Source organism: Paralichthys olivaceus, chromosome 23 (genome assembly GCF_024713975.1).
Source record: "Paralichthys olivaceus isolate ysfri-2021 chromosome 23, ASM2471397v2, whole genome shotgun sequence".
Lineage (NCBI taxonomy): Eukaryota > Metazoa > Chordata > Actinopteri > Pleuronectiformes > Paralichthyidae > Paralichthys > Paralichthys olivaceus.
Window position 1 is genome coordinate 6,831,325 of NC_091115.1, and position 13,514 is coordinate 6,844,838.

A 13,514-nucleotide genomic window follows, 5' to 3' on the forward strand; every position below is an offset into this window, starting at 1 on the left:
TAGTGTACATATAGTAAAATGAATGGAATCCAAATTAAGCCAGTAGAAAGAGCATGTTTTGTTGTTTGTGAGGTTGTTTTAATCTGATTACTTCAAATTGGAAAGCAGAAGACTGTCCAGGGATTACAGCTGCAGAACTCACTGAAATGCTTCTGGCCATAGTGGGAAACCCCCCTAAACCATTACCATTTACTCATGCAGTAGGCAACAATGGAGAATAAAGACTTATTTCATGAGAGACTATAAACTGTGTTATTTGCCGTTCTGTGTTGCTGATCACATATTACACATTTGACTCTGATGAGGTTTTGTCTAGGTGTTGAGTGTTATCATTCAGTCCAGTACCTGAGAAGAGGCTGGAAGATCACAGTGATGTTCCTCGCTCCTGGCTTACACACAAACTTCATCTCTCCCCCTTCGATCAAGTTGTCATCAGCTCCACCTAGAACAGAGGAAACAGGACGTGACTCTATGTGTGTTGCTTGGGGGTTACTTTGCATCTGACATCAAGAGGACTCAGATCTGCTTTCAACTGGCCAACCCAGACTGCTAACGAGACACCACGTCCCGCTCTGTGGACGTCGCTGAACTCCTCACAGACACCTTGGGCTGTAATAAACACATCAACTCAGTCAGCGTGGCTCGCCACCATTAAATCTAAATGCATCCAGCAAGCACAAAATCATCCAAACCCCCTGCATCGCTGCGTGGGTAAACTCCACAGCTAACAGGGTTGATCAAAAAATCATTGCCATGTACTGGAAAGAAAATGGGGGTGGGGGGGTTAGAGGGGGAGGGCTGCAGACAGGGGAAGAGAAGGAGATCATAGGATCATAGGGGAAAGAGAGAACACCGGAGCTCATTACCTCCACTCAACCTGAAGTAATCAATATATTTGATGGAGAAATTGTGGCTCGTTGTCAATGAAGCCAACTCTGAAGCAGAAGAATTAGTGTGTGTGTGTGTGTGTGTGTCTAAAAGTTTTGTAGGAACACTATGCATGCACATGTTCAGCACAGGTTTATGGTGTTCACAAACGATGTGATAGGAGGACGAATGAGAATAGGAGAGGAGAAGAGGAGCAGCACAGTGGCGGTATTCCTGTCTTTATGCAGTTGAGACAATGTTATTCATTTTAATTTTTTGATTTAGGTTTATTGTTGAAAGTAAGTAAGAATTCAACTCGGTGACTGGAAAAACCAGACAACGCAATAAATAACTGTCTAGATTCAAAACCGAGGGAGTCTGATACATAAAGAATTCAACAGTGTGTGTGTGTGTGTGTGTGTGTGTGTGTGTGTGTGTGTGTGTGTGTGTGTGTGTAGACCTTATTAAAAAGTTTGATTCCAAGAATTTGGGACTCTGAAAATAATACCCTCAAGATGCTGTGCGCACTTTCCTGTTACATCGTGGTCAGCTGAAATTAGGTGTGATGTGATGTCAAGTGTAGAAAGTAAGCAGGTACATTGAACAGAAATCCGACAAGATGGTAATCCAAGCTCCTTTGATAGGGTTTCGAAGGTTAGTCAATGTGTGTGTGTGTTCTGAAAAGGCGAGATTACAGTTTGGCACAAAGCCTTTGCTCTGCTTTTCCTTGTGTTTCATTTCCAAGTCCAATATGGCCTTGCAAAAGCTAGTGTGATACAACACAAAGACACCCCCGCCATAGTGTGAGAGCCTGCTCAGCATTACCTGTGCAGCCTGCCTAGCCTTGCATTCAAATGCATATCAGCCCATTGTTCCCTGTGCTGGGCTCCATAACCCATTTCTAATGGAACAAGTTTTATTTGAAAAGTAGGGGAGACAACACTTGCCGTATTTTCATTAAAATGACGAGGGAGGCTTTCATCCCATCCCAAACTTTCAAATCAAGGGTTTTTGATTCCGATCTCTCGCAGTGAAACCCACGTACGCGTTGCTAAGTGGAGACAGAGATGAGGCCCAATTCACTCCAGATATCTCTTTCTCATTCTCCCTATCCATCCCTTAAACCCTCCGTTGGTGCCAATTCAATTAAGACTCAATTAAAGGCTCCTAAACGCCAACACACCCCTTTCTTTATCCTCCCTCGTGCTTTCTCTCTCTCTCTCTAATCGTAAATATGGTTAAACTTGTGTTTCCTCATCATCAACTTGCAAACACTCAAGTTCCCATGACGTCCAACTATACAAAACCCTGCACACACGCACGTACACTCAAAGACACACAGGCGAACAGCCATGTACGTCTTTGCAATGACAGTGACCAATTTAATTTCATGCTCTAAACATGCATCTGTGTCAAACAAAGGAGCGAGGAGGCGACCTCATTGATCCATGGGGTCTGGGACCAGCTGCCAACGGGTCGTAATACTGATGAATATTAAATAGCACAGCATTAATATGCATGCGATTCTTCAGAGTTGTCTAGACGTGACGGGGTGGCTCCGGTGTCAGGTCAGGATGCCACCAAACTGCTGCCAGTCCCCTCTCAACACCATGTTCAGAAGTGCAACTTTGTTTGTGTGTGATTGTGTTTGTGTGTGTGTATGTGTGTGTGTGTGTGTGTGTGTGTGTGTGTGTGTGTGTGTGTGTGTGTGTGTGTGTGTGTGTGTGTGTGTGTGTGTGTGTGTGCATGCTTCAGGATTCTTTGTTTGTTGTTTGGATGACTGTCTATTGCATTAGTGTCCCTTGGTGTGTGGTCTGATCCTGGATTACTGGGAGGGGTTGTGTGGAGGGGTTGTGTGGAGGAGTGGTGCTCAGTGGGACAGCAACAGAAAGAAGAAGTACACATTCTAATGTGGCCAAATCTGCCTGAAATCCCCCTCGAGGGCCACTGCCCAGTCTGCAACACACACAAGACAAACAACGTCTATCCATAAAAACATCCTTGGATTAAAGGAGGAGTAACTAACAGGTGCAGATTTATATATACGTGCACATAAACACGAAACCGTGAGTTGTGTAGTGACACAAAGAGAAAACAAATGGATGAACCGAAACTACACAGATCACCATATATTGTTACACATACTCGCACAGTGACACCCATCCAGCTCCCTGCCGTGCCTTAGCATGCGCACCCAGCCCACATGCAATCAAGTCAAGCAGTGACTTAGTGAAATTGCATTAGCTACACTTTCCTGAGTTTGATGAGAAACAGGTTTGATCCTGTGATGAATTCCGGCCCCGGCTCAGATTTAGGCAGGGAAAGAATGAACGTGTGATGCCTTCTTTAACACACTCCGCAACATCTCCAGGGACCCGGAGTGTTGCATCCGTGAATGTGCGAGAGAGGACAAGATGAGGAAACCCAGACGGACGAGGAAGGGGAGCACACAATCTCTAATTTACAAGTGGTTTCAATCTGTTTTTTGATCAGTAGTGTAAATGTGTGAAAAAACAAGTACAGTGGCAAACACAGATGTTTGTCCAAATACTGTTTATTTCCTGCTTGATGGTGTTTGCATGTACCTGTACTACAAATTACTTGTTTTTTTAAATTGCATATGTTCTCCTGCAGAACACATTGTAATTGGCGTTTTTGAAATATTATTTATGTTAAGTTTGGTGCTTGCTCACCATAAAATACAATATTCTCATACTGAAATAGACATTTAACTACAATCAAGTCAAGTTAAATTGAAATTTAAAATGGATTAACAGCTTTAACAATGTGATTTTGAATGTCAGTAAAGATTATCACACACTGATACCACGATTTAAACCATTTCAAATGTACCTGTATCTCTGCATACAGCATCAGTACATGAGTATTGTTTCACAATGTATTGTACTTTCCAATATACAATTCTGCAAAAATACATATCTGAAATATGTATAAGCTGTCTTTTTTTTGTTTGTTCATGTGATTCATGTCCACGGTGTGAACAAAGCTGTAATCTCTCACTTACAGCCCATGTGTCATGCTGCGTCTGTGTCCGTGTGTGATCAAACAAAGGTCAAGCTGAAGAGGATCAAAGACACCTGTGGTCTCTGTTGGATGGATTCTGATTGGGACTGGCAGGAGAGCCACCGGGTGATTGGCGTAATTGACTCACAATCATGTCCCTTGCACAAACAAACACACAATGACGGCTCACAAAGCTGGAAAACAATTGGTGAAGACAGCAAGAGCAGAATTCAACATTAAACTATCCAAGTTACAAATACTAATCTGGATCTAGTGAGGTTAACTGTAGTTTTATAAGGGGACGGATGGGTCTTGGTGAAGCTTTTAGAGACTTTCTAATCAGTCAGAGGCACATGGCAGCATCCTCATCCAGGAAATTGTATCTTACAACATATAGAATAATCCAATTTTCACTCTGAATCCCCTAACTTGTCTGATATGCTATGAAAATGAGTTTGAGAGAGCTAATATTTTCCTTTCACATATCCGATATGTAGTTATAGATTTTTATATGTGTGTGACTACAAGCTCGCAAAGAAATCAGACAGTTGGCAGCACATTCATTGAGGCTGAAACCTGCAGATCAAATAAGATCAGTTTCTGTGTCAATAATGTATGAGTCTGGTCAATTCTGGGCATCCCTTCCAGTCAGATTGTCTTCATGCCTGATTGGGTCTTAATGAGAGCCTTCTATTATTAAAATTAATTTAATGGGGTGGTATCTGCTGCTCAACCAACCGGGAGACCAAAGCCACTCCCCAGTTGAAAATAAACGGTATAAATAAATGATAGTATAAATAAATTCAGGTGTAAATTGAGTTGAATTAATTATTAAAAGTGTCACTGTTGCGTACAATGTGTCTCCATGGTTTTGAGTTTAATGAATGCACATCTGTCAGTGGTGGTATGACAACAATGCACTCCAGTAGCAGGATGAATATTAATTGTGCAGAATGTGTCTTTTGAGACATGAGGGAATGTCACCTTCAACATGGGACATGTTATTGAGAATAATCCTTTGCATTTATGTTGTTCTGTTTGTTTGTTTGTTTGTCAAACTTTAGCAATGTTAAGCAGTAGAGGTTTCATCTACCAACTGTAGTTGTATGGAAGTAGCCTTAATACCTTAATACTGAAAATGGTCCCAGCATAATAAAAACTTCAAGCACCACTTAGAGCTGTAATGCAGTTGCATCTATGGTTTTAAAATGAGGGGTAGTTAGGTGCATTGTCAGCACATTGCTATTTTAACAACAACCTGGTCTGGATTTGCAGAATTTCACTTATTTAAATTATTATCAAGATCATAATATGCAGCAACACTCTTCTTGTTACACATGAAGATTGTCTGCTTTGGTGCTTCCACTTCATGCAAAAGCACAAGCAGATGTTTCCACTGCAGAGAAGGGTTCTCATTCACTACCTGGAAAATCCACCATTATAATAGCAATCCGTAATAGCTATGGTGCAAGCGCACCTGGCTTTTAAAGGGAATGGGAGATTGAACTCTGATTGGTATATCGCATGCCAATAAACGGGAAGCTGACATTGCTGATGGAAAATTCATGACACACCACTATCATTCTTAAAAGATGTAAGCCAATAAGGTTTCCCTGTAACTGCACATATTATAGAAACTGTTGTAGAATAATTTTGAGAATTGTGATGGAAAACAGAATCCCTCATTGCTCACTCCAATCACAGAGGGTTTAAAAACACTCTTTACTGCCCTGATCTCTTGAATCTGTCAACCATAAAAGAAGATTTAGGTATGAGTGATTGAGTGCACACGTTCGCACCTGTGTGTGTGTGTGTGTGTGTGTGTGTGTGTGTGTGTGTGTGTGTGTGTGTGTGTGTGTGTGTAGGTGTGTATTAAGAACGTTAGGTCTAATCGTCCAGAAAACCAAGTGTCATCACATCTTTGATTGGGCGCAGCGGGGAGTCAGCCAGCACACTGCACACTCCAAGTCTTTAACGGAAGAACTTGTTGCATGCTGGGAAAGCGGTGTGTGTGTTTATCTGCTGGGCTACCAGTGTGGCTGCGACGGTGCAGGTGCCAAGATCGGCACAGCCTCAAGTCCCACACGCCCTTCTTCCCTCCTTCATTCCCTCCACCTCCCCTTTTCATCCCTCCATCTTTTCCAATCAGCAGCTCTGAGATTAAAAGTAAACACAGAGGTAACAGTCCAAGCCGCCAATACTGACAACACCAATGCTGATTAAAATTAGCCTCAGACTGGAAAAATAAACCAAGCTCTTTGTCTGTGATTAATGTCTCCACTGTGTAAACTAGCACAACCTTGCTTTATTCTCCTTCTGTTGTCCTCTGCATCCCCCTTTCATTTCTATTTTTTTGCACTTCTAGCATCTCATGGTCATGGCATTTAATGACTGAGATATAAGTTTGTCACCTTACCCAGGTGTGGGTCGAGACCATGTCAGGGGTTGCTGGTTTGTGTTTTGATGATCATCCGTGATTCACAAAGGAGAGACAGAACTTAACAAACTAAAAATAACACAAGTGCAATATGCAATGTACTAGAATCAGTTCCAAAATGATTCAGTAAACGTCTAGTGAACAACAACAGGGTCCAATGCCTGAAACTCTAACATCAGTCTTTCCATAACTGCCTGCAATGTCTTTCCCATTATGATGCTTGTGTCCATTTGATTCTCAACCAAGGGTTCTGTGAGGTGCACAACAGTAAACCCCTGAAGTCATTATCATACAAGCCACATTGCATTTCCCACACTGTCTGTCTTGCACTTTAATTTCAACACCAGAGCTACTGTAATTCAATCACTGGCACCACAGCAGATTAGAATCCAACACTGAGCATTTGTGAGTGTGTGCGTCTTGAAGGAGAGGGAAAGAAACCACATCTTTTAATGTTGTTTTAACCATCATCATCAACTCAGCTGAAATCTTTCTGCAAATTGAACACAATGAGACGAAGATAACACATTCAAAATAACTACTGCGAGAGCCAGGACATCTGCAGCAGAGTGTGTGTGTGTTCGCCTGTTTTCTACAATATGCAGAGCTGCTGCGTATTTGCTTTCAAGCCAATACACAAATACAAGCTTTTCATGGTAATAGCCTGTCGGGTAACAGAGGTACCTCACGTTTTATCTACAAACCCAGTTATGTGGCTGCTGGAACAAAGCGATTCATAAAAGGTCCGACGCCAGAACAAGAGAGGAAATGCCAATTTCTACTGACATTCCTGCGGCATACAGAACGTGGTTACACTGAGTCGTTCAATTACAACATGTCACACATATCATTCATGACATAACTTGGCATGCATACTTAATGTAGTGCACACATATATCCACCTCTGACCAGTGTGAAAGCACACATCAGTCACCGACGGGACATGCACAAATTCTCAATCACTCAGCTTCATGGGTAATGTTGAATAATGTTAATTTGAAGTGTGTCTGAAGGTTAGTAACACGTTAATCCATCTTTGTTTAGTCTTGTTTTTGCTGTAGGTAAAATAAATCAGTCAAAAACATCATTGATTTTAAGTTTAAGAAAAGATACTTCCCTAAACATAATTCTCCATAACCCTGCAACTTGGCTTACGTTTCAGAGGTGTCTCAAAATCTTACAACAAAGTTATAAATAATGTGAAAATAATGAAACCTCTGTTTAGATATTTTCTTTCCTCCGTGCACCTTCAAAGTAGGTGAAGTTGTGCGTTCTCTGCCTCTACAGTCTTTCTTGTCTAACCATGACAGCTATATTATAGATACTGGATAGTATCAATCATTTGAGCGACATTTACTTTCAGTGGATTAATATGAACATACAGAACACTGCTCATTGTGACATGATTTGATTTGCACATGATTTGTTTACAGAGTCTTCTAGGTTGAGATGCTTATGCACTCACACACAAATCTCAATGTCAAACTGACGCCGTAAAGACAAAAGCTGAGCAGGAAACCTGGAACCGCAACAGCGCATCAACATAGAAGAAAGAATAAATAAATAAAAATTAGAGACAGGGGCATCAATCACAGCTAAGCAGGTGTCTTTGACATTTCAGCATCATAATACCGTAATAATTATTGACTTTTTTACTGACAAAGTTCAACCTCATCTGAGGTTCAGTCTGTGAATATGATAAATCATAATTGCAAGGTCAATGGGAGTCAAGTATTGATCACTGCATGAGATGAATGCACATCCATTATCCTTGAACAACAAATTAAGAGAATGAATGATTGGGAAAAAATTATAATTGCAAAGGGTAGATTTTACAGTAAAATGGATTCAGGGACTTTTATGGACTGTGACGAAAGAGTGAGGAGCTGATCTGAGAATGAGGTTAAAAAAATGTATATCTAGAGCTGCTTTCACACCTGAACAGAACTCTGGGTATTCTGTCCAATTATTCAGAGGGGCTACATGTGTGAACGCAAATGTCTGCTGCTCTGGACATTTGCCAGATAATGTTCGTGTGACATTGATGAGGTTTCGAAAATGCAATTTACACAAATGCATCCTCTCCTCAGAGACCACCCTTAACCTGAACCCAATCCTGTTGTTGTGACCGCATCTGAAGCAAAGGATCTCCCGATGCAGAAATGTTTGAACCCTATTGTCCAGTCATTCTCCAGGTGGGTTATTAGAGTTTTGTTTTTTTTTTCGGGGGGGCAGTCGATGAGACTCGATCTTCTTTCTGAACAGTCAAACGTGTTTCTGCAAATGTAATACACTCCACCCCAAGCAATCCCAGGCCCAGTCTGGTAAAGTGAGCAGCACCACACATCACTTTGCAGGATCAGTCTTTCTGCAACTTCACCTCACAAACACGCACTCACACTTCTTAAACACGTGGCTATTAACATCTGCCACCCCCCCCGATATCCCACCATTACCTCCACCTCAATGTCTTCCCGCTAGACCTTTTTCCATTTGCACCTCTCCTCCCACCCCTCCCTGTTGGGGTGTTCAAATCAGCTTGACAAGGAACACCACTTCTGGTTGCCCTGAGCAGTCACTCCTCCCCCTTCCCTGTTCCTCCCTCTCTCAACAACATACGCTTTACCCCCCCCCCCCCCCCCCCCCCCCCCCCCCCTGCACCTCGACTGAGCAGACAGGTATTAAAGGGGTGGGAGCTGTTCAGGGGGACTCAGCCTGACACCCACAGACACAAGTCTATTTGAATATCAAAAGGAAAACAGGGAATGTGTGAAATAGATTTGCAAACATTGATTAGGAATAAATCTTGGGAGTGGTGGGAGGTCAGGGGTGTGAGGAAGTTGGAAATGGCAGAATACGTATGTGCCCGCAGGGAAAGGGGGGACGTTTGATGTGAGCGTGTCCAGGAGAAGCGTGCGGTGACAGGCAGGCTTTGTGTAAGGTCCTCGGGAGTGTCACTTCAAACGTGCCCCGGGGCAAAGCAATATCGCAGGAACACACCGAATAGCCACAACACAAAGAGATATAAAATAAGAAATACAAAATTCTGCTAATGCATTACCGGTTGGTGTAGACTGCAGTAGTTATTGAGATACTCTATATTCACACTTCGCCTCCCAGATGACCACTGGGCCACTTTGAGTTGCCCACACACACACACACACACACACACACACACACACACACACACACACACACACACACACACACACACACACACACACACACACACACACACACACACACACACACACACACACACACACACACACACACACACACACAACAGAGAGGCAATAAAAAAGCAGGGGGTCGAGGATGTAGAAGTGTAGCAGTTGGGAGACGTGCTGGGGAAAGGAAAAAACACATCTGTAGCTTGAACAATGTTGTTTTCATCATTTATTCATAGGGAACGTGATTGAATCTGGATTAAAGTTGTGTGATTCTGAGGCAGCGGTTTGCAGAGGATACAAACACACCCACAAAGAGTAGAAACACATCCAGACAGACAGCTGAGGGTCAGCTGTATATATGTAAACTACACAACGGCACATACTCTCCCCGGCAGTCTCACTACCTACACATATTCCAGATGTGGCTGCATATGGAGTCATAATAAAGTCTTTAGATGGAAAATTGGATTAATTGAAGCATACAAGACATGCTTGGATGGAGAAGGCAGGCAATTAAGTCCCCCTGCATGTTTGTATGTGTACGTGAGGCATTTGAATAAGCACCCGTGCAGCCGTGTCCTCATGTGTGATGATATATGGCGGGTCCTTACAACACTCAGGAGACATAAATTACAGGAATTCCAGATTAATTTCAAACCTATCAGAGATGTGTGATTGTGGATAGATTACTAAATCATTACACATACAGCTGCTCTTATCGTTACTCACAGACGACTTGTACCCAGATGTGTGAAACGCTGTAACCTCATAAAAATTTTAAAAATGTTTTTAAAGTCAGTATGGCCCAAAAAAGTAAAATACAGCAAATGCAAGAAGTACAGAATCGTTAGTAGACTTTGTACTTTGTTTAGTGCATGACCATTCTTATGCATTTGTTAACGGTGCATAGCTGGATTTAAAATGGACAATCAAACTCTTATTTCCGAGGCTGTTGGGGAGCATTTGAGTTAATAACTCTATTGACTTGAAGCAGGCCGTTGAGGGAAAAAAATTTAGCAAACTCCAAGTGGAGAGACTAAGAGACACACATGACTAAGCTTGGAGTGTTGAGTAATCCCATAGCCAGAAGAACTCATCAACTCAATCTCGCTTTTCTAACTCTTTATCCTCTCCCTCCCTCTCTACAGTAAGTTTAATTTGAAGAAGAAGTCCCTTTCCAAACCGTCCAATATATATTTTTCTAATTTCTTCCTTGAGAAATCTCTTAATGGTTTCTTCGCTGGACCCTGATGAAAACAATGACTTTTAACCCCCCCCCCACCCACCTCCGCTGCATCCATCTTTCCCCCTCCCTCCATCACAGTCGCCTTATTTCACTTTTCTAAATGATTTCTTACTCCTTCAATCTCCTTTGCAGCCATTCAGGCCCTGGCCGGGGCTTGTGGCCAGGCTACGCATTGTGACAGGTAAAATGAAAGCCCAAAGAAATCTCATCTCCTTATGAACGCTCGAGGCATTCAGCCAGTCAAAAATAATATTTTTTCCACCCTTCTTTCTGCGGCGCCGACAGATGGAGGAAGAAAAAAAAAGCGAGCTGTTATTTGAAGACCATTTGAGGTTTTACTTTATCCCCAGTTAATCAATGCTGTTCTTTTTGTGTGGTGGTGGTGAGGGTGGGGAGCTGGAGCAGTACATTTTGTATACATTTACAGATTATATGCAGTATATAAATAGTTTGTCATAATTACATGAGAAAATATTGTCATAAAAATCATTTTTTCCATGCTGTGATAATGAGAAGTGTCTAAAAATCAAAAGCAATCTACAAATATTATCTTCCACCAGCTCTTAACTTTTCCTCTTTTATCCAAACAATGTCAATGAGGAACTCGGTGAGTATTACCAGACAAACAGCTCTGTCGGGCACCGCTGATTGAAACCTCAAGGTCGCGGGCAGAGAAACACAGAGTCAGAGAGAGACAGGAGAAGCAGCAGCAGTGGAGCAGCATGGACTCTCCAGGGTCTGGCTGTGTAGCTCACTCAGTGTTCTGTTTTGTGTGTATGTGTGCGTTTATGCTTGTGTGTGTGAGAGAGAGAATGACTGTGGATGAGAGGTTTTTAAGGCTCCTGACCTGTTGGTGGGTTGCAAAGTCACCCTGCTCTCTGCCTTTTGCCTTTCCACATTCCTCTGCTGGTAGCCTTTCTTTTCCTAGTGTGTCACTTTTCAATCTGGGACATGGGGTTTCTGTCTCGATAGCACTTCATCTATTTTTTTTTTTTACTTCTCCCTCAACCAAAATCTATTCTTCACTGCATGGCTGCAGTGTTCCACTCCCCTGCCGCCATCTTTGCAGAGTCACTTTACACCTCGTCTGTAAACTTTGGATTCACACATTTGCCGTCTCTGTACTCATCTATATATCTGCATGTAGCCTTTACTTTTGTCTCCCCGGTAAGCTAGTAAGTCTTGTGATGATCTGAAGATCTTTTTTCTCAGTCAACTCATACACCTCCAACAGTTCTCCCTCTTTTCATCCCTCCACCCAACCCTAACCTTTGCTGCTCTGTTCTCTCCTGCTTTATCCCACATGCTGCAAACCCTACCCAATTTATTCTTGTCTCTCACACTTTCCCTTTTCCCACATTTCAGTCAATACTTTTCCCACCTTCTGCCCTGTCATCTTTTTTCCCCACTCCCTTCATCTCCCTATCCTTCTACCCATCTCCATTCCAGCTGTTCATGTGTCTTCTGCACCGCCTCTCTCCGTTCATCCCTCTGTCCCCCTCCTCACCTTGTAATTCTCCACTTTTGCTGTAGAGTTCTCGCCTCTGCTCTCTCAAGTAGGCACTCATGCTGATAGCATGGGAAGACGATTCAAACCTACAAAACACACCAAAGGTTTAACAATTGGACACACAATACAACAAAACAATAAATAATTCAACAGCAAGCTGCAGGGAAAGAGTTACAAAGACCAGCGACCTTGGGTATGAGATGTTAAACAGAATAATGTAACATTAAAGATACTTTTAGTCTCTTAAGATAAAGCCTCTTATACAGAGATACTATATGCCCTTATTTTTGGACAAACATAAACCGTAGAGCAAAAGGTCTGATCCTTACTTGAAAAGAGACTGCTTGGCACGCTGTGGCTTTTTCTTCGAAAAAAAGGCAGCAAACTCACTGCCTGTGCTGGCATAGGAGAGCTGAGCCGATGGCTCTGTAGCACTCCGGCTGTTCTTCACATCAAGATATTCCATCAGCAGAACCTAAACAACACAAATGTGAAAAGTTAAAAAGCACAAGAATGGAGGTAAGGACCATCTTTGTCATATCTTAATGGAATAATGGCTTTTATGGTCTCAATAATGGCTTATTGGTGACACAGGTTGAGGTTTTGACACAAGCTGTGTCTACAGTCAACAATTTCTAGGGTTTGTTGTTTTCTGGCTACAGTTTGAGGGGATAATAATAATGAATCCTGGTTCAGCCGGGGTCTTTCTTTGTGGAGTTTGCATGTTTTCCCTGTGTTGCCCTTCCACAGTCCAAAGACATGTACTGGAGACTCTCAAGTGTACATGCAAACATGACAAATCATATCTGCATCAAACTAAACTGGTCAACAAAACATTTCATGTCTAGAATATCACAGAGTCACTAATAAAGGTTCCTCAGACACATGATGTGATATTTTAAAGCACAGTTAAAAAACAGTGTGAAGTTACTCAATTCTCATCTGAACCCTCCTAATTTAGTTGTTACACCAAAGATAATGTCACATGGAGTTAATTAATGAATTAAAAGCTTCCACTCAGCATCATATCCTCTAAGCTCGTCCTGTCTGCTCTGCTACCTGTAAGATTATTCACAAGTACCTTTTTTATCCATACGACCAAAATAGATTGTTTAACTGTAAAAGTTTAACAACAGCTCACTGAAGCGCTTTTTACAAAAAATCTAACTCTCTATGCAAAGTTGTATTTCTCTTTTGCATCAAGTTAAATTTCTCCACAGCCACTGTTCCAACTGTGGTCACACTACATTATTTTTC

At 42.1% G+C, this 13,514-nt stretch overlaps 1 protein-coding gene across 2 annotated transcripts in view; it reads right to left on the reverse strand.

The window, feature by feature from the left end:
• Positions 1 to 13,514, reverse strand: part of exoc4 (exocyst complex component 4) — a 107,178-nt gene that overhangs the window by 64,989 nt on the left and 28,675 nt on the right. For both annotated transcript variants that reach the window (XM_069519330.1, XM_069519329.1), the window contains exons 9-11: positions 12,587 to 12,732; positions 12,255 to 12,343; positions 346 to 442 (exon numbers count right to left, since the gene is read on the reverse strand). In XM_069519330.1, coding sequence (XP_069375431.1) covers positions 346 to 442; positions 12,255 to 12,343; positions 12,587 to 12,732 — 332 coding nt within the window. The remainder of the gene's footprint in view (positions 1 to 345; positions 443 to 12,254; positions 12,344 to 12,586; positions 12,733 to 13,514) is intronic.